We start from the raw sequence: 22,597 nt of genomic DNA, 5'->3' as shown, positions 1-22,597 counted from the left end.
CTTGTCACCCATGGTTCCTTCACCCTACCATTCTTTATCTTCCTCACTAGGACAAATTTATTCTTAACATCCTGCAAGAGATCTCTAATCATCGACCATATGTCCATAGTACATTTCACTGCAAAAACATCATCCCAATTCACACCTGCAAGTTCTAGCCTTATAGCCTCATAATTTGCCTTTCCCCAATTAAAAATTTTCCTGTCCTCTTTGATTCTATCCTTTTCCATGATAATTATAAAGGCTAGGGAGCGGTGGTCACTGTCCCCCAGATGCTCACCCACTGAGAGATCTATGACCTGACCCGGTTCATTACCTAGTACTAGATCTAGTATGGCATTCCCCCTAGTCGGCCTGTCCACATACTGTGACAGGAATCCGTCCTGGACACACTTAACAAATTCTGCTCCGTCTAAACCCTTGGAACTAATTAGGTGCCAATCAATATTAGGGAAGTTAAAGTCACCCATGACAACAACCCTGTTATTTTTGCACCTTTCCAAAATCTGCCTCCCAATCTGCTCCTCTGTATCTCTGCTGCTACCAGGGGGCCTATAGAGTACCCCCAGTAGAGTAACTGCTCCCTTCCTGTTCCTGACTTCCACCCATATTGACTCAAAAGAGGATCCTTCTACATTACCCCACCCTTTCTGTAGCTGTAATAGTATCCCTGACCAGTAATGCCATCCCTCCTCCCCTTTTTCCGCCCTCTCTATCCCTTTTAAAGCACTGAAATCCAGGAATATTGAGAATCCATTGCTGCCCTGGTGCCAGCCGAGTCTCTGTAATGGCCACTACATCATAATTCCATGTATGTATCCAAGCTCTCAGTTCATCACCTTTGTTCCTGATGCTTCTTGCATTGAGGTACTTATTTTTTATTCTTAAGCCATAAGACACAGGAGCAGAATTAGGCCATTCAGCCCATCGAGTCTGCTCTGCCATTCCATCATGGCTGATCCCGGATCCCACTCAACCCCATACACCTGCCTTCTTGCCGTATCCTTTGATGCCCTGACCGATCAAGTTCTTTTTTTCTCTTGTAGTATTAGTACATCTGTGCACCTGTAATGCTAATGTGTTGCTGTAACTTCCTTTGGGGCCAATGAGGTATCTACCTATCTACATTGCTTAAAAAAGTATTCATCACCCCCCCCCCCACCCCACCCAAACTTTTGGACGTGTTCATGTTTTATTGTTTTACAACATTGCATCATAGTGGATTTAATTTGGCTTTTTTTGACACTGATCAACAGACTCTTTTGTGTCAAAGTGAAACAAATTTCTACAAATTGGTCTAAACTTATTATAGTTATTAAACACAAGATAATTTATTGCATAATTACTCACCCCTTTCAAGTCAGTATTTAGTAGATGCACCTTTGACAGCAATTACAGCCTTGAGTCTGTGTGGATAGGTCTCTATCAGCTTTGCACATCTGGACAATGCAATTTTTCCCCATTCTTCTTTACAAAACTGCTCAAGCTGTCAGATTGCACAGGGATCGTGAGTGAACAGCCCTTTTCGTGTCCAGCCACAAATTGTCGACTGGACTCTGATTAAGCCACTCCATGACAATAACTTTGTTGTTTTTAAGCCATTCCTGTGTAGCTTTGGCTTTATGTTTGGAGTCATTGTCTTGCTGGAAAACAAATCTTCTCCCAAGTCACAGTTCTCTTGCAGACTGCATCAGGTTTTCCTCCAGGATTTCCTTGTATTTTGCTGCATTCATTTTACCCTCTACCTTCACAAGCCTTCCAGGGCCTGCTGCAGTGAAGCTTCACAGTAGGGATGGTGTGTTTTTGATAATGTGTGATGTTTGGCTTATGCCAAATATAGCTTTAGTCTGATGGCCAAAAAACTTAATTTTGTTTACATCAGACCATAGAACCTTCTTCCAGCTGACGTCAGAGTCTCCCACATGCCTTCTGGCAAACTCTAGCCGAGATTTCATGTGAGTTTTTTTCAGCAGTGGATTTCTCTTTGACACTCTCCCATAAAGCTACAACTGGTGAAGCACCTGGGCAACAGTTGTTCTATGTGTAGTCTCCCCTATCTCAGTCACTGAAGCTTGTAACTCCTCCAGAGTTGCCATAGGTCTCTTGGTGGCCTCCCTCACTAGTCCCCTTCTTGCACGGTCACTCAGTTTTTGAAGATGGCCAACTCTAGGCAGATTTACAGCTGTGCCATATTCTTTCCATTTCTTGATGATTGACTTAACTGGACTCCCAAGGGATATTCAGTGACTTGGAAATATTATTGTATCCATCTCCTGACTTGTGCTTTTCAATAACCTTTTTGTGGAGTTGCTTGGAATATTCTTTTGTCTTCATGGTGTAGTTTTTGCCAGGATACTGACTCGCCAGCAGTTGGTCCTTCCAGACCCACGAGTATTTTTACTACAATTAATTAAAACACCTTGACTGCAGACAGGTCTCCAAATACAGATCTCCATTTAATATTGGTCTTCTAAAACCAATTGGCTACACCAGTGAAGATTTGGTGTGTCATATTAAAGGGGGTGAATACTTATGCAAATCAATTACTTTGTGTTCTATATTCATTATTAATTTAGATCATTCAGTAGAGATTTGTTTTCACTTTGACATGGAAGATTTTTTTCTGCTGATCAGTGTAAAAAAATCAAAAAAATCCACTGTGATTCAATGTTGTAAAACAATAAAACATGAAAACTTCCAAATGTGGAAATACTTTTTATAGGTACTGTATGAGAGAGAAAAGAAGGTAAGTGGAAAGGAAAAGTTAGATTGGACTTAGAGAGGTCTAAAATATTGGCACAAAATTGTAGGCTATGTTCTGTCCTCTCCCTCCCTTATTCTTTGTTGCTGTCTCCTCTCCTCTCTCCTTCTCCTCCTCTTTCCTCACTCCTGTTACAGAAAAAAGGTTCACATGTTATAGATCAAACATCAGAATGGGGAAATATTTTGATCTAAGTGACTTTACTATGGAATGAATGTTGGTGCCAGATGGGGTTGTTTGAGTATCTCAGAAACTGCTGATCTCCTGGGGTTTTCACACATAGTGGTCTCCAGAGTTTACAGAGAGTGGTTTGACAAACAAACAAAAAAATCCAGTCAGTGGCTGTCAGCGGGTGAAAACACATTTTTGATGAGAGAGGTTACAGGAGAATGGTCAGACTGGTTCAAGCTGACAGAGTGGAGTGCAGAGCATCTCTGAACGTACAGCACGTCGAACCTTGAAGGGGATGGGTTATAGCAGAAAACCAGAGAGGTTTTCACGCCTGAGTGGGATTTGATGAGCTGGAAGGGGAACTGATTCCTTTTCTATGTATCCAGAGGTTGGAGATGGTAGAGTGACCATCCCACGGAGACTGGAGATGGTAGAGTGACCATCCCACGGCAGCCTGCACTCTGGATTGTCTGATGGAGGCTTGTTACTGTGGGACGTGGAAATGGGGACTCCACCTCTCAATGATCCCGTCTGACATTCATTTAATTTGTTTCCTCTGCAGGGTCGACATGTCAAAACCGGTCAGCTGGCAGCAATCAAGGTCATGGATGTCACCGGGGTAAGATGCTGCAGGAAGATCTGTGGTGCATCGATCTGTCACTCTATACAGTGCTGCTGTGGACAGCTCTCAAACCGTGGGAACGGGTCTGTCACTGTAAAACATGGGTACAGTACCGGTGGGGATGGGTCTGTCACTGTATATCACTGGGGTACAGTACCGGTGGGGACGGGTCTGTCACTGTATATCACTGGGGTACAGTACCGGTGGGGATGGGTCTGTCACTGTATATCACTGGGGTACGGTACCGGTGAGGATGGGTCTGTCACTGTATATCACTGGGGTACAGTACCAGTGGGGATGGGTCTGTCACTGTATATCACTGGGGTACGGTACCGGTGGGGACGGGTCTGTCACTGTATATCACTGGGGTACAGTACCGGTGGGGATGGGTCTGTCACTGTATATCACTGGGGTACGGTACCGGTGGGAACCAGAGTGCCAGAGCTGACAGTGTGGCTGGGGTGAAAATAAATGATGTTAAAAGTTCAAACAAATCCGCTAATAGAAAGGTTGTGAGTGGTGGTAAAAATCTACTGAGGTGTATATATTTCAATGCTAGGAGTACTGCGGGGAAGGCGGATGAGTTGAGGGCATGGATTGACACGTGGAATTATGACCTTATAGCAATTAGTGAAACTTGGCTACAGGAGGGGCAGGACTGGCAGCTTAATATTCCAGGGTTCCGATGTTTCAGATGTGATCGAGGCAAAGGAATGAAAGGTGGGGGAGTAGCATTGCTTGTTAGAGAAAATATTACAGCAGTGCTCAGGCAGGACAGATTAGAGGGCTTGTCTACTGAGTCCTTATGGGTGGAGCTGAGAAACAGGAAAGGTATGGCCACATTAGTGGGATTGTATTACAGACCACCCAATAGTCAACGAGACTTGGAAGAGCAAATCTGTAGAGAGATAGCAGGCAACTGCAGGAACATAAAGTTGTGGTGGTAGTAGGGGATTTTAATTTTCCATATATTGATTGGGACTCCCATACTGTTAGGGGTCTAGATGGTTTAGAGTTTGTAAAATGTGTTCAGGAAAGTTTTCTAAATCAATATATAGAGGGACCAACTAGAGGGGATGCAATATTGGATCTCCTGTTAGGAAACGAGTTAGGACAAGTGACAGAAGTCTGTGTAGGGGAGCACTTTGGTTCCAGTGATCATAACACCATTAGTTTCAACTTGATCATGGACGAGGATAGATCTGGTCCTGGGGTTGAGGTTCTTAACTGGAAGAAGGCCAAATTTGAAGAAATGAGAAAGGATCTAAAAAGCGTGGATTGGGACAGGTTGTTCTCTGGCAAGGATGTGATCAGTAGGTGGGAAGCCTTCAAAGGAGAAATCTTGAGAGTGCAGAATTTGTATGTTCCTGTCAGGATTAAAGGCAAAGTGAATAGGAATAAGGAACCTAGGTTCTCAAGGGATATTGCAACTCTGATAAAGAAGAAGAGGGAGTTGTATGACATGTATAGGAAGCAGGGAGTAAATAAGGTGCTTGAGGAGTATAAGAAGTGCAAGAAAATACTTAAGAAAGAAATCAGGAGGGCTAAAGGAAGACATGAGGTTGCCTTGGCAGTCAAAGTGAAGGATAATCCAAAGAGCTTTTACAGGTATATTAAGAGCAAAAGGATTGTAAGAGATAAAATTGGTCCTCTTGAAGATCAGAGTGGTCGGCTATGTGCAGAACCAAAGGAAGTGGGGGAGACCTTAAATAGGTTTTTTGCGTCTGTATTTACTAAGGAAACTGGCATGAAGTCTATGGAATTAAGGGAAACAAGTAGTGAGATCATGGAAACTGTACAGATTGAAAAGGAGGAGGCCCTTGCTGTCTTGAGGAAAATTAAAGTAGATAAATCCCCGGGACCTGACAGGGTGTTCCCTCGGACCTTGAAGGAGACTAGTGTTGAAATTGCAGGGGCCCTGGCAGAAATATTTAAAATGTCGCTGTCTACAGGTGAGGTGAGGATTGGAGAGTGGCTCATGTTGTTCCGTTGTTTAAAAAAGGATCGAAAAGTAATCTGGGAAATTATAGGCCAGTAAGTTTAACATCGGTAGTAGGTAAGTTATTGGAGGGAGTACTAAGAGACAGAATCTACAAGCATTTGGATAGACAGGGACTTATTAGGGAGAGTCAACATGGCTTTGTGCATGGTAGGTCATGTTTGACCCATCTATTGGAGTTTTTCGAGGAGGTTACCAGGAAAGTGGATGAAGGGAAGGCAGTGGATATTGTCTACATGGACTTCAGTAAGGCCTTTGACAAGGTCCCGCATGGGAGGTTAGTTAGGAAAATTCAGTCGCTAGGTATACATGGAGAGGTGGTAAATTGGATTAGACATTGGCTCAATGGAAGAAGCCAAAGAGTGGTAGTAGAGAATTGCTTCTCCGAGTGGAGGCCTGTGACTAGTGGTGTGCCACAGGGATCAGTGCTGGGTCCATTGTTATTTGTCATCTATATCAATGATCTGGATGATAATGTGGTAAATTGAATCAGCAAGTTTGCTGATGATACAAAGATTGGAGGTGTAGTAGACAGTGAGGAAGGTTTTCAGAGCCTGCGGAGGGACTTGGACCAGCTAGAAAAATGGGCTGAAAAATGGCAGATGGAGTTTAATACTGACAAGTGTGAGGTATTGCACGTTGGAAGGACAAACCAACGTAGAACATACAGGGTTAATGATAAGGCACTGAGGAGTGCAGTGGAACAGAGGGATCTGGGAATACAGATACAAAATTCCCTAAAAGTGGCGTCACAGGTAGATAGGGTCGTAAAGAGAGCTTTTGGTACATTGGCCTTTATTAATCAAAGTATTGAGTATAAGAGCTGGAATGTTATGATGAGGTTGTATAAGGCATTAGTGAGGCCAAATCTGGAGTATTGTGTTCAGTTTTGGTCACCAAATTACAGGAAGGATATTAATAAGGTTGAAAGAGTGCAGAGAAGGTTTACAAGGATGTTGCCGGGACTTGAGAAACTCAGTTACAGAGAAAGGTTGAATAGGTTAGGACTTTATTCCCTGGAGCGTAGAAGAATGAGGGGTGATTTGATAGAGGTATATAAAATTATGATGGGTATAGATAGAGTGAATGCAAGCAGGCTTTTTCTACTGAGGCAAGCAGAGAAAAAAAACCAGAGGACATGGGTTAAGGGTGAGGGGGGAAAAGTTTAAAGGGAACATTAGGGGGGGCTTCTTCACACAGAGAGTGGTGGGAGTATGGAATGTACTGCCAGACGAGGTGGTAAATGCGGGTTCTTTTTTAACATTTAAGAATAAATTGGACAGATACATGGATGGGAGGTGTATGGAGGGATATGGTCCGTGTGCAGGTCAGTGGGACTAGGCAGAAAATGGTTCGGCACAGCCAAGAAGGGCCAAAAGGCCTGTTTCTGTGCTGTAGTTTCTATGGTTTCTATGGTTACTGTATAACACTGGGGTACAGTACCAGTGGAGATGGGTCTGTCACTGTATAACACTGGGGTATGGTACCGTTGGGGACGGGTCTGTCACTGTATAACACCGGGGTACGGTACCGGTGGGGACGGGTCTGTTACTGTATAACACCGGGGTATGGTACCGGTGGGGACAGGTCTGTCACTGTGCAACACCGGGGTACGGTACTGGTGGGGACGGTTCTGTCACTGTGTAACACTGGGCTACGGTACTGGTGGTGACGGGTCTGTCACTGTGTAACACTGGGCTACAGTACCGGTGGGGACGGGTCTGTCGCTGTGTAACACCGGATTACAGTACCGGTGGGGACAGGTCTGTCGCTGTGTAACACTGGGGTATGGTACCGGTGGGGACGGGTCTGTCAGTGTCTAATGCCGGGGTACGGTACCGGTGGGGACGGGTCTGTCACTGTGTAACACCGGGGTACGGTACCGGTGGGGACGGGTCTGTCGCTGTGTGACACCGGGGTACGGTACCAGTGGGGACGGGTCTGTCACTGTATAACACCGGGGTACGGTACCGGTGGGGGCGGGTCTGTCGCTGTGTGACACCGGGGTACGGTACCGGTGGGGGCGGGTCTGTCGCTGTGTAACACCGGGATACGGTACCAGTGGGGACGGGTCTGTCGCTGTGTAACACCGGATTACAGTACCGGTGGGGACAGGTCTGTTGCTGTGTAACACTGGGGTACGGTACCGGTGGGGACGGGTCTGTTGCTGTGTAACACCGGGGTACAGTAGGGGTGGGGACGGTCTGTCACTGTCACCCCATTACCCTACAGTCTCCCCATAACCTTTGATGCCTCGACAAATCAAGTCTATCACCATTCGCTTTAAATATACTCAATGACTAGGCAGGACTAGAATATAAAATCAAGGATGTAATGCTGAGGCTTTATAAGGCATTGGTCAGACTGCACTTTGAAAATCATGAGCAGTTTTGGATCCCTGCTTTCAGGCATGAACGGGTATGAGGAGCATTTGACAGCTCTGGGCCTGTACTCGCTGGTTCAGGAGAGTGAGAGGGGATCTCCTGGAAACGTATTGGATATTGAAAGGCCTAGATGGAGTTGATGTGGAGAAGATGTTTCCTGTGGTGAGGACATTGGAGCAGAGAGCACAGCCTCAGAACAGCGAGCCATCAGTTTAGAACAGAGATGAGGAGGAATTTCTTTAACCGGGGATGGTGAATCTGTGGAACTCCTTGCCACAGACGGCTGCGGTGGCCAAGTCATTGGGTTTCTTTAAAGGAGAGGTTTACAAGTTCTTGATTAGTCAGGGCATTAAAGGTTACAGGAGAAGGCAGGAGAATGGGGTTGACAGGGAAAGTGAATCAGTTAAGATGGAACGGCAGAGCAGACTCAATGGGCTGAATGGCCTAATTCTGCTCTGAGGTCTTATCGCCTTATTGCCGCCACAGCTATCTGTGGTATGCGGACTTGCATTTCCATAGCACCTTTCATCAGCTGCCCGGAGGTGCCAAATGTTTCACATTGGCCATTGGTGAAACATGGGGGAAAAGGGCAAGGAAGGCACAGCAATATCCCACAAGTGAGGACGATATTCTTTTTAACATTTTATTTCAAGATTTTATTTGCTAATGCTATTGAGGAGGGTTTAAACTAGATTTGCAGGGGGGCCGGAACTGAAGTGAAGAGGCAGAGGATGGGGCGGTTGGCACACAAATAGAGACAGCTTGCAGGGAGTTTGTGAGGAAGGATGAGCAGATGATAAGCAAAGATGCACTCAGCCAGCTGGTTTGAGATGTGTCTATTTTAATGCAATAAGCATCATAAACAAGGCGGATGAACTTAGAGCGTGGATCAATACGTGGAACTGTGACATTGTGGCTATTACACAGACTTGGATGTCTCGGGCAGGAATGGCTGCTGAGTGTGACGGGCTTTAGGTGTTTCAAAAATGACAAGGAGGGAGGCAAAAGAGGTGGAGAAGTGGCATTGCTAATCAGGGATAGTGTCACGGCTGCAGAAGAGGAAGTCATGGAGGGATTGTCTACCGAGTCATTGTGGGTGGAAGTCAGAAACAGGAAGGGGCAATTATTCTACAGGGTGTTTTTTATAGACATCCCCAATAGTAACAGGGACATCGAGGAGCAGATAGGGAGGCAGATTCTGGAACAGAGCAATAATCATAAGGTTGTTGTGATGGGAGATTTTAACATTCCTCATATTGACTGGCATCTCCTTAGAGCAAGGGGTTTAGATGGGCTGGAGTTTGTTAGGTGTGTTCAGGAAGGTTTCCTGACGCAATATGTAGATAAGCCTACAGGAGGAGAGGTTATACTTGATCTGGTATTGGGAAATGAACCTGGTCAGGTGTCAGATCACTCAGTGGGAGAGCATTTTGGAGGTAGTGATCACAACTCTATCTCCTTCACCATAGCACTGGACAGGGATAGGAGCAGACAATTTGGGAAAACGTTTAATTGGGGGAGGTGTAAATATGGTGCTATTGGGCAGGAACTTGGGAACATAAATTGGGAGCAGATGTTCTCAGGGAAATGCATGGCAGAAATATAACAAATGTTCAGGGAACATTTGCATGATATTCTGCATAGGTATGTTCCATTGAGGCAGGAAAAGGATGGTAGGGTAAAAGAACCATGGTATACAAAGGATGTAGAAAATCTAGTTAAGAAGAAAAGAAAATCTTACGAAAGATCCAAGAAACTAGGTACTGTTGAAGCTCTCAGAAATTACAAGGGTGCCAGGAAGGAGCTCAAGAATGAAATTAGGAGAGCCAGAAGAAGCCATGAGAAGGCCTTGGTGAGCAGGATTAAGGAAAACCCCAAGGCATTCTACAAGTATGTGAAGAGCAAGAGGATGAGCCGTGTGAGAATAGGACCAATCAGGTGCGATAGTAGAAACATGTATGGAGTCAGAGGAGGTAGCGGAGGTACTTAATGAATACTTTGTTTCAGTATTCACCAGGGAAAAGGACCTTGGCAATTGTGGGGATGACTGACGGCAGACTAAAACGCTTGAGTGTACAGACATTAAGAAAGAGGATGTGCTGGAGCTTTTGAAAGGTATTAAGTTAGATAAGTCGCCGGGACCAGACGAGTGTACCCCAGGCTACTGTGGGAAGCAAGGAAGATTGCTGAGCCTATGGTGATGATCTTTGCATCATCAACAGGGACGGGAGAAGTACCAGAGGATTGGAAGGTTGCAAATCTTGTTCCTTTCTTCAAGAAAGAGAGTAGAGATAACCAAGGAAATTATAGACCAGTGAGTCTTGCTTCACTAGTGGGCAAATTGTTGGAGAAGATTCTGAGAGGCAAGATTTATGAGCATTTGGAGAGACAAACCTGATTGAATTCTTTGAGGATGTAACAAAACACATTGATGAAGGTACAGCAGTGGATGTAGTGTTTATGGATGTCAGTAAGGCATTTGATAAGGTTCCCCATGCAAGGCTCATTCAGAAAGTAATAAGGCATGGGATCCAAGGAGGCCTTGCTTTGTGGATCCAGAACTGGCTTGTCCACAGAAGGCAAAGGGTGGTTGTAGATGGTTTGTATTCTGCACGGAGGTCGGTGACCAGTGGTGTTCTGCAGGGATCTGGTCTGGACCCCTCCTCTTTGTGATTTTTATAAATGCCCTGGATGAGGAAGTAGAAGTGTGGGTTAGTAAGTTTTCTAATGACACAAAAGTTTGGGTGTCGTGAATAGTTTGGAGGGCTGTCAGAGGTTACAGCGGGACATCAATAGGATGCAGAACTGGGCTGAGAAGTGGCAGATGGAGTTCAGTCCAGCTAAGTGTGAAGTGGTTCATTTTGGTACGTCAAATTTGAAGACAGAATATAGTATTAATGGTAAGATCCTGGGCAGTGTGGAGGATCAGAGAGATCATGGGGTCCGTGTCTATAGGGCACTCAAAGCTGCTGTGCAGGCTCACAGTGTTGTTAAAGAAGGTGTGCGGTGCGTTGGCCTTCATCAACCATGGATTGAGTTCAAGAGCCATAAGGCAATATTACAGTTATATAGGACCTTAGTTAGACCCCACGGAGTACTGTGTTCAGTTCTGGTCACCTCACTACAGGTAAGATGTAGATACTATAGAGAGAGTGCAGAAGAGATTTATAAGGATGTTGCCTGGATTGGAGGATGTAATTTATAAGAATAGGTTGAGTGAACTTGGCCTTTTCTTCTTGGAGTGACAGAGGATGAGAGGTGACCTGATAGAGGTGTATAAGATGATGAGAGGCTTAGATCGTGTGGATAGTCAGAGGCATTTTCCAGGGCTGAAATGGCTAACACGGGGGGTGGGGGGGGGTATTGTTTTAAGGTGCTTGGAAGCAGGTACAAGGGGGATGTCAGAGGTAAGTTTTTCACACAGAGATTGGTGAGTACGTGGAACTCACTAGCAGTGAAAGTGGTAGAGATGGATACAATAGACTATTAGATAGGTACATGGAGCTTAAAGGAGTAGAGGGCTGTACGCGAAGGAAATTCTAGGTAGTTTCTAGAGTAGGTAACGTGGTCAGCACAACATTGTGGGCTGAGGGGCCTGTAATGTGCTGTAGATTTCTATGTTTCTTTACAGTACAGTATAACAGGCCCTTCACACCCAATGAATCTGCAGCGACCAAACACACCCATGTTACCTCCGGTTAGAGTAAGCCCCTTCCATCATGACCCTCTGCCTACTGTGGCCAAGCCAGCTTTGAATCTAATCTATTGAGGGGAATAAACAACCGACGTTTTGGCCCAAGATTCTTCGTGACTTCTTACAGCATTTTATTTGGAAATACCGCACAGTAACAGGCCCTCGTGGTCCAATGAGCCCATGTCGCCCAATTACACCCGTTTGATCAATTACACCTGTGTGATTGATTACACCCATGTGACTAATTAATCTATTTATTGCATATGTTTGGAATGTGGGAGGAAATGCGGGGAGAATGTATAAACTCTTTACAGACGGTGATGGGAGTTGAACCTGGGTTGCTGGAGCTGTAATAGTGTTATGCTAACTGCTACACTACTGACATCTTGTACACGTGCAACATAGCATCACAACTTCTGTAATACTTCTGACTGATGAAGGGGAGTGTGCTAAATTCCTTCTTCTCCACCCTGCCTACCATAACTGCACTTTGAGAGGACCATGCACTTGTACTCATTTCCTCTGTTCCACAAAACTCCCCAGTCCCTGTGAAAGTTCTGACCCTGTTTGCCCTCCCGAATTTCAGCACTTTGCGCGTCTACTTGACGATGCACTTACTTTGCCCACTTACCCACCCAATCAAAAACTCCTGATAACCCTCTTTACTCTCAACACCACCTATCTGAGTGTCATCTTTAACAAACTTTGTAACCATCAAACTTTGAGCACCTGGAGTAAAAGAGATAGTTCAAGTTTATTGTCATTCAACCGCACACATGTACACCACCAAGCGAAACAATGTTCCTCTGGACCAAGGTGCACAGCACAGTACATGATGGTATAACTGATACACTTAATACATCAAGTAGATAGATAGATATACTTTATTGATCCCGAGGGAAATTGGGTTTCATTACAGCCGCACTAACCAAGAATAGAGCGTAAATATAGCAATACAAAAACCACAAACAATCAAACAACAAAATACAAACTATGCCAGATGGAAAATAAGTCCAGGACCAGTCTATTGGCTCAGGGTGTCTGACCCTCCACGGGAGGAGCTGCACATTCGATGGCCACAGGCAGGAACGACCTCCCGTGCCGCCAAGTGTTGTATCTCGGTGGAATATGGCCACAATCCAACAGTAAAAAGTTCAATATCCGGTCTACAAACACATTCCTCGATCGTAATATGACCCGGATTGCACCATCTGTTGTTAACCAGAACAGTAAGCACCCAACTCCTTTACGCTTACGGCTCTCAGTGCACTTCCGGTCAGCCCGAACGGTCTGGAAGCCGTCCATGGAGAAGTTTTGATCGGGTATGTCCTCGTGCAGCCCCGTTCCAGTGAAACACATAACACTGCCCTCCCGGAATGTTCTCTGATGCCTGGCTAGCGCCGTGAACGCGTCCATTTTATTACCCACCGAACTCCTCTTCTCCATAAGTCTCTGTTGTCTCGACCCGGTCCTCTTTCCTCGACTTTGTGATCTCCCTCTGCATCCTCTGTGTGTTTTCCTCCAGATTTCAACCGGTGTGTCTGCCGCTCTGCTCGCTAAACTGGCCGGCATAAGCTCAATCAGCTGGTCCCTGGAATGAGCAATGCGACCATGCTTCTGTCTCGCTAATGAGACGTGTCGGAATGTAACTATTTCCAGCGCTAAAAACCCAAATAAAACTCTCTCTACCAGCATGTTAGAGAGGATGCAGCTTCAACGTGTTACCATAAAAAAAATACAAAAAATAACGTAAGTTAAAAGTAAGAATACTGATCGGAACGGCTGTAACAGGCTGCATGCATGACCAGCGCATGTGCACAAGCAATGTTACCAAGATTCAAGATTGTTTAACAGCATTTACTGCACACAAGTGTAAAGGCGAACAAAATAATTGTTACTCCGGTTCCAATGCAGCACAAAAAAACTGCAGAAATAAAGAAACAATAAATAAACAAAAACACTATAAATGCAGGAAACACAAATGAATTGCAATACAATAGCTTGTATACATTGATTGTACATCCATAAAGACACAGTAGGCACAGGAGTGTCTGTGTAGAAGGTAACTCTGGCAGAAAATGATAAATTAGTGGCGGTTGGGGGTGTAAATAAATTAACAAATGATAAAATATATTCCAGAAGATTGACATTTAACCTAAGGTGCATTTATGACACAAGTCAAAAAGCAAACAGTGTAACGCTATCGGCGCTTCATATGAGATGAGACCTGGGTGCTGGCAGGAAGGTTAGTAGTCTCACAGCCTGGAGGAAGAAGCTGTTTCCCACCCTAAGTCCTCAACTTAATCCTACCATACTGCCTGCCTGATGGTAGAGACTAAGAGACTGTGGGATGATAGGAGGGACACAGGAGGCCACAAGGAGGACCTGATGGAGACAAAGGAGTTGGTGGGGACAGGGGTAGGGTGAGACCTTGCCAGGAATTGGGAAGAGGTTGGTGAGGCCAAATATTGAAACATAGACCAGTACAGCACAGGAACAGGCCCTTCGCCCTGCAGATACCGTCTACTCAGAATATGGAGCATTTTGTGCAGTTCTGCTCACAAAGATTTACAAAGATGTTGCCACGACTTGAGGACTTGCGTAATAGGGTTTTTTATTGATTCTATTGTGATTCTTTGTACCTACTGTGAATGCCTGCAAGAAAATGCATCTCGCAGTAGTGTATGGTGACATATACTGTTAATACGTTGATAATACATTTACTTTGGACTTTAAACCTCTCTATCAGAGAGATATCAATAAACTTGAAAGAAAGAGTACAGAAAAATTTACTAGAATGTGTCTGGGATTCAGGACGTGAGTTACTGGGAAAAGTTGAACTAGGCAGAAAAATAGTTTAGCATGGATTAGACAGGCTGAAGGTCCGGTTTCTGTGCTGTAGACTGTCACTCTGTGACTCTGGGGCGTAGGAGATTGAGGGGAGATTTGATAAAATGATGAGGGGTATAGACAGGGTAAATACAAGCAGGCTTTTTCTACTAGGTTGGGTGACACAACTAGAGGTCATGGGTTAAGGGTGAAAGGTGAGATTTTTAAGGGGAACCTGGGGAGGGGAATTTCTTCCCTCAGTGCCCGGTGAGAATGTGGAACGAGCTGCTGGTGAAAGTGGTGGATGTGGGTTTGATTTCATAATTTGAGAGAAGTTTGGATAGACATATGGAGGGGAGAGGCAGTGAGGGGTATGGTCCAAGTGCAGGTCAATAAGACTAGGCAGAATAATAGTTCGGCACAGACCAGCTGGGCCATACAGTTTGTTTCTGTTCTGTGATTTTAAGGCATCCATTAGTCTTGCGAGACCATGGATCTGCGCCTGGAAAGTCTTCACTCTCCAGGGCACAGGCCTGGGCAAGGTTGTATGGAAGACCAGCAGTTGCCCATCCTGCAAGTCTCCCCTCTCCACATACAGCTTGGCACCAGTGTCGTCACAGAGCACTGTGTGATTAATTGCCTTGCTCAAGGACACAACACGTTCCCTCAGCTGGGGCTCGAACTCACGATCTGCAGGTCGCTAGTCCAATGCTTTAACCACTTGGCCACATGCCCACACTGTCCTGTGATACCCTACATAATTGAGTAATAGAGAACTATGACACAGGAACAGGCCCTTTGGCCTCTCTAGTCCATGCCAGCCTGGTCATCTGCCTAGTTCCATCTACATTCCCATCAGTGATTAACTGATGGACCCTAACTTGGGCTGGACATATGTCAAAACTTGTGCATCATGCTTTGGGACTGTGTTGGCCGTTGATGCAAACACTGCATTTCACTGTATGCTTTGATATTTTGATGTAATCTTTGAACAGAAGTCTGTGTCTTTGGTGGGAATGATTGTCATGGATGAATGAGGCTGAGATGTTTGTTCCTTCTCACAGGATGAAGAAGAGGAGATCAAACAGGAGATAAATATGCTAAAAAAGTATTCTCACCATCGAAACATTGCTACGTACTATGGCGCCTTCATTAAGAAGAACCCTCCAGGCGTGGATGACCAGCTTTGGGTAAAGGACCTCCTTTCAACCCCATGTACTCTCTGGTGTGGACAAGGCTGAGCAAGGAAGGGAGGGTAATCAACAGAGCCAAATGCCTATTGTGGGATCCAACTGTTTAATTCTTAGATTAAACCATTTAATCAATATTTTCTTTGCAGTTTAACAATTAATTATCCGCTTGTATTTTAAATAGTTCTTATATGTATATGCAAATTTTATATGCCTCCTGATGGAAATACAAAGTATAGTCCTGGAAAGTTCTGGAAGCTTCTTTATTCTGCATTATTGAATATGTGCTTTTCATTGGTTGATGCTTATCTATGAATTTGAATGGAATTTTTCCTTATCTCTATGGGTATAAAATAGCTAAATGCAAAGCAGCACCATCTTAACCTTCTCAATCTTAGCTTTCCCTTCACTTAGCAGACCTTTGTCACTCTGTGCTTCTGTTTCCTTCATTCGATCAACTCTTAATAAAATGATCATGAAGCATTAGTTTTATGTCTCTTTCCTGACTTTTGAAAGAAGCTTAGATTAAAACATTGGAATCCAACATGACTATTGTTCCATTCTGATGTTTTGATCCAACGTTCTTTTGGAAGTCAAAGAAGAGGCATCAAATTTGTTACTTCAGGATAATTTTATTAGGATCAGAATCACTGTCTAGCTACTAGGAACAAAGAACAGAAGATGAAAACAATGGGGGGGAGGGGTGTACTCAATTCTTTTTATACCATAGATAAGAAATATTCCATTCTGCCAGGAAATGTAGAGGAGGTTCAACCCAAACACGGAACAGTGCAGGTGATCACTTTAATAATAAACTGCAAAATAATAAGCCACAAGGGGCCTAAAAACAAGAGAGAACACAACAAGACTACAAGGTAAGGGAAGGCTAGGAGCAACTGGTTGAGGCCTGGTAAGTTCAATGGGTGATCATGAACTGTGGATGAGAAATGGGTTTAAATAGGCTGCAGGTAATACGTTAGAAATGAGTGGCTGTTAACTCCTATCAGCTGGGTGAAAACTGGGAGATGCCTGCCAGTGCAGACCTGACACATGCAAATTTGTAGATAAGAGGTAACCAATCAGGTAGCCCTATTCAAATAATGCAGCACCAGAGAGGCTTCCAGAAATTTCCAGAATGATACAAAGAACTGTAATCACTAAGAGGTACCCTGAGCAACTACACATACATACCGTGACCACTCGGAAACATACTAAAAAGTTACATTTATATAAATAGCTATAAAAATACAAGCAGGTAATTAACTGTTAAGCTGCAAAGAAAATTGAATAATCTAATCCTACACTATGTTCTCAGACCTGTCCCACCTCACCCACCCATTGACCCATTCAGGAGGGGCAAGCATTGAGAGAATGGCCTCCATGTTCTTCATCAGAACTTTGCTCGGGTTTGCTGATGAGGATATTGGTGGAGCTGGTTTATTCGAGTTGGCCTCATGGGCAACTTGCCTTCATATGCCTTCTTAACCACTCTGTCCACCTGCATAGCCTCTTTCAGTGACCGCTAGATAGTGTAGATAGTTGTGGGCACAGCTCAGCACATCATGGAAGCCAGCCTCCTGACCATGGATTCTGTCTACGTTTCCCACTGCCTCGATAAAATCAAAGATCCCACCCAGCCCAGACATTCTCTCTTCTCCCCAATTCCCTCTCCTAAAGCCTGAAAGCACGTACCACCAGGCTGCTAGACCTCACGGTCTACCTCGTTATGAACTTGTACCTTATTGTCTGCCTGCACTGCACTGTCTCTGTAACTATAACACTGTATTCTCCATTGTCGTACTGTTTTACCTTGTACTACCACAATGCACTGTGTAATAATTTCATCTGTATGAACAGTATGCAACATAATTTCTTCACTATACCTCAGTAAGTATTACAATAATGAACCAATTTACCAATTTATTGAATCAGAATGAGGTTTATTCTTGCTGATATTTGTACTGAAATCTGTTGTGCGGCAGCAGTGCAGTGCAAGACAACAAATACACTAAAACATACGCTCCGTCCACTGCACCTGATAAGGTGGCCACTGAGTGTATCTTTTTTGATGTGCTGTGTGTTCAGAGATGCACTTCTGCACACCACTGTTGTAACGTGTGGTTATCTGAGTTACTGTCACCTTCCTGTCAGCTTGAACCAGTCCAGCCATTCTCCTCTGACCTCTCTCATTGACAAGGCATTTTTGTCCACAGAACTGTGGATGTTTTTCTGATTTTTCGCACCATTATCTGTAAACTCTAGAGGCTGTTGTGTGTGAAAATCCCAGGAAGTCCGCAGTCTCTGAGATACTCAAACTACCCTGTCTGGCACCAACAATCATTCCACAGTCAAAGTCACTTAGATCACATTTCTTCCTCATTCTGATATTTGGTCTGAGCAACTGAACCTCTTGACCATGTCTGCATACTTTTATGCATTGAATTACTGCAACGTGATTGGCTAATCCAATATTTGCCTTAACAAGCAGGTGTACAGGTGTACCTAATAAAGTGGCCACTGAGTGTATGTTGTGAAATTTGTTGTTTTGCGGCAGCAGTACATTGTAATATATAAAGCAAACTGTATATAAAAGCAAGGCAAAAAGAGAACAAGATATTGAGGTAGTGTCCGTGGGTCCGTTGTCCATTCAGAAATCTGATTGAAGAGGAGAAGAAGCTGTTTCTAAAATGTTTCTGTGTCTTCAGGCTCCTGAGTGATGCATACCACCGTCTTGAGGTTTTGCCTTTTGAGGGAGTCCTCGATGCTGGGGAGGCTGGAGCTGGCTGAGTTCACAGCTCTCTGCAGCTCTTTCCGATCCTGTGCATTGGCCTCCCCAGACCAGACGGTGACGTAACTAGTCAGAATGCTCCCCACCGTATGGCTGTAGAAATCTGGTGACATACTCACCGCGTGCCTGTGTTTTCCAGCTGGTGATGGAGTTCTGTGGCGCTGGCTCGGTGACAGACCTGATCAAAAACACCAAGGGAAACACGCTGAAGGAGGAGTGGATCGCCTACATTTGCCGCGAGATTTTACGAGTATGTATTCAAGTTCAAGTCCAGTTTATGGTCATTCATCCGTACGCACGAATACCGCCAAACAAAACAACGTTCCTCCAGACCAAGGTGCAGAACAGGACACATATAAGACATGATGTAATATTCATCATCATCACTATGTGCTGTGTCGTGTGACGGGTGGTCGTGGTCTTTCCATGACCATGATTGTTCTTGGCAAATTTTCCCACGGAAGTTGTTTGCCGTCTTCTGGCCAGTGTCTTTACAAGACGGGTAACCCCAGCCATAATCAATAATCTTCAGAGATTGTCTGCCTGGTGTCGGTGGTCACATAACCAGGGCTTGTGATCTGCACCTGCTGCTCATATGACCATCCACCACCTGCTCCCATGGCTTCCTGTGACCCTGATCGGGGGCTAAGTGGGTGCTCAGGGGATCAAGTGCTATACTTTGCCCAGTAGAGGGAAAGAGCACCTTACATCTCATCACCCCAAAAGTAATTTACCACAAATAAATGAATACATAATAAGGTGCATATATGTTGCAAGTTAAGAAGTAAACAGTATAACACAGGGAGTTCAGAAGTCTCACGTCCTGGGGGAAGAAGCTGATTCCCTTTCTAACAATTCTTGTCCTAATGCTATGGTACCTCCTGCCTGATGGTACGGGATCAAAGAGATTGTTGGTTAGAAGGGAGGGTAAAGGCTCTGTGTTTGCAGCACTCCCCAATTCCTTAAAGCCTGCAGGAAACCTGCCCTCAGCCAGGCCTAATTAGTCTTCAGTACAATGATCCCTGTGGGTGAGAGCAGGGGCAATGCAGGGGCACACCATCACTGGCTGCCTGTACTCTGATGCTGACTAATCTGACAGGCCTGATCCCTGTGGGTGAGAGCAAGGGCAATGCAGGTAGCACACCTGTTACCACACCCTCACTGGCTGCCTGTACTCGGAGCAATGTGACTCCTGCCTCACCCCGTCTCCGTGATTACCTCTGGCCCAATAGCCTCTTGGGATCTCGTTCCTTCTCCGTCACTCCAGCCCATTTCCAGCATTACTGCCAGCCAGGGTTCACCTTTGGCTGACTTCACCCCGAGCTCCAGAATCCACTCCCAAACCTCACCGCCTCCTCTTCCCTGAAGGCAGAATAGTAACCTCTCTCTTTTACCCAGCTGTAGAACATAGAACATTACATCACAGTAGAGGCTCTTCGGCCCACGATGTTGTGCTGACCCTTTAACCTACTCCAAGATCAATCTTCCCTCCCACGTAGCCCTCCATTTTCCTATCATGATCTAACCTGGACCCTAACCTGCAGCCAATGCCTGAGCAGTTCCTTACCCTTTATAGCTCGTACCCCACTGTTAGTTATTTTTTGGAACACAGCGTGGAACAGGCCTTTCCGCCTCTTCAAGCCGTGCCCCCAGCAATTCCCCGATTTAACCCTAAATAATCACGGGAAATTTACAATGATCAATTAACTGACTAACCGTATGTCATTGGACTGTGACTGGAAACTGCAGCGCCCAGAAAAACCCACGCTTTTCGCGGGACAGCAGGAGACTTCTCCTCTGGATGGTAACGGCTAATTCAGGGGGATTTAATTTTAAGGCGAGTGGAGCAAATTATAGCGGGGATGTCACTTTTTTTTGTGAAAAGTGGCGAGTGTCTGGAATGCACTTCCAGGACTGGTGGTGGAGGCAGATACATTAGAAACATTTAAGAGACACAGATAGGAACATGGATGATAGAAAAATGTTGTATTATGTAGGGGGGAAAGTGAGATTGATCTTAGACTAGGTTAAAAGGTCGGCACAACATCATTGGCGAAAGGGCCTGGACTGTGCTGTAATGTCCTATGTTCCTATGTCCTATAACACCTCCTCACTGGTCAAGAAGGTCCAGCTGCGGCTATGCTTTCTGAGGACGATGTGGCATGTAATGCTCCCCACCCCCATTCTAATGACTTCCTCCCGAAGCACCACTGAGGCTGCCCTATCTGGCTGCATTGTCGTGTGGTACGGAAGCTGCAAGGCATCAGGCCATCAGAGTCTACAGAGGACAGTAAAAATCACTGAGTAGATCACAGGGTCTACCTCCCAACTATTTGTGACACATAGACAAAGGGCCCAAGGCATTGTTGAGGATCCCTACCACCCATCTCACAATCTCTTTGACCCACTACCATCAGGAAGGAGGTACAGGAGCATCAGGACTAGGACAGTCAGACTGGGTAACAGCTTCTTCCCTCAGACTGTGAGACTAATGAATACCCTGCCACCACTGAGGTCTCGTCATTACGACAGTGAGCTGTTTACTGTTTGCCTGTGCTGTGCACTACATGTATTTTTGAATTATATTTTATTAACTAATTAATGGTAATATTTTGTTTTATGTGCGGTGAGTGATATATGTTTTATGGGTGCACTGTGGTCCAGAGGAACATTGTTTCATTTGGTTGTATATATGTACAGTCAAATGTTGATAAATATCAAAGACTCTCTTAAATTCCCTAGTAGCATAGCGGTTAGCATAACACTTTACAGCACCAGCGACCTGGGTTCAATCCCCATCACTGCCTTTAAGTTCTCCCTGTGACCATGTGGGTTTCCACAGGTTTCTCTCGACTTTCCCAAGACGTACAGGTTAGTACTTTAATTGGTCACATTGGTGTAATGGGGTGGCACGTCACGGGCTCATTGAGCTGGAAGAGCCTGTTACTGTACTGTATCTCTGAATAAAATAAATATTCACCACTACCACAACCCCAGCGGCATACTCCACACACCCACCACTCTCTGTGTAAAAGAACTTACCAATAACATCACCCCTGCACTTTCCTCCAATCACCTTAAATATCTGTCCCCTGATACTAGCCATTTCCACACTGGGAAAACGTGCTTGCTGTCGTTTGATCTCTGACAGAGACTCCACGGGACATAGGAGCAGAATTAGTCTGGATTTTGGTCCCCTTTCCTCATATCTGTCCCTGGATATCAGCATTAGTTTGACGATCTTTGTGGTATTTGGCTCTGCCTAGTGCACGATGTAAGACCAAAGACATAAAGTAGAATAAGGCCATTTGGTCCATTGAATCTACTCTGCCATTCCACTTGGCTGATTTGTTATCCATCTCAACCACACTCTACTGCCTTTGTAACCTTTGATGACATGACTAATCAAGAACCTATCAACCTCTGCTTTAAATATACCCAACGACTTGGCCTCCACAGCTATTTGTGTCAAAGAATTCCACAGACTCACCACCCTCTGGAGAAAGAAACTCCTCCTCATCTCTGTTCTAAATGGATGTTCCTATATTCAGAGGTTGTTCTCCCTGGTCTTAGATGCTCCTTTTATAGGAAATATCCTCTCCACATCCACTCTTGCAGGCCTTTCAATATTGGATAGGTTTCAATGAGGTCCCCCCTCATTCTTCTAAACTCTAGTGAGAACAGGCCTTGAGCCATCATAGTCATAGTCATACTTTATTGATACTGGGGGAAATTGGTTTTCATTACAGTTGCACCATAAATAATAAATAGTAATAGAGAAATAGTAATAAACAGTTAAATAGTAATATGTAAATTATGCCAGTAAATTATGAAATAAGTCCAGGACCAGCCTATTGGCTCAGGGTGTCTGACCCTCCAAGGGAAGAGTTGTAAAGTTTGATGGCCACAGGCAGGAATGACTTCCTATGACGCTCTGTGCTGCATCTCGGTGGAATGAGTCTCTGGCTGAATGTACTCCTGTGCCCACCCAGTACATTATGTAGTGGATGGGAGACATTGTCCAAGATGGCATGCAACTTGGGCAGCATCCTCTTTTCAGCCACCACCGTGCGAGAGTCCAGTTCCATCCCCACAACATCACTGGCCTTACGAATGAGTTTGTTGATTCTTTTGGTGTCTGCTACCCTCAGCCTGCTGC

The 22,597-nt window shown here is 44.9% G+C and overlaps 1 protein-coding gene across 4 annotated transcripts in view; it reads left to right on the top strand.

Annotated features, from left to right (window-relative positions):
* Positions 1–22,597, top strand: part of LOC140196143 (traf2 and NCK-interacting protein kinase-like) — a 290,127-nt gene that overhangs the window by 110,406 nt on the left and 157,124 nt on the right. For all 4 annotated transcript variants that reach the window (XM_072254879.1, XM_072254878.1, XM_072254877.1 and 1 more), the window contains exons 3-5: positions 3,495–3,551; positions 15,525–15,650; positions 18,578–18,688. In XM_072254879.1, the coding sequence (XP_072110980.1) occupies positions 3,495–3,551; positions 15,525–15,650; positions 18,578–18,688 (294 nt within the window). The remainder of the gene's footprint in view (positions 1–3,494; positions 3,552–15,524; positions 15,651–18,577; positions 18,689–22,597) is intronic.

Source organism: Mobula birostris, chromosome 4 (assembly GCF_030028105.1).
Source record: "Mobula birostris isolate sMobBir1 chromosome 4, sMobBir1.hap1, whole genome shotgun sequence".
Lineage (NCBI taxonomy): Eukaryota > Metazoa > Chordata > Chondrichthyes > Myliobatiformes > Myliobatidae > Mobula > Mobula birostris.
This window is presented reverse-complemented; position numbering and strand designations above follow the sequence as displayed.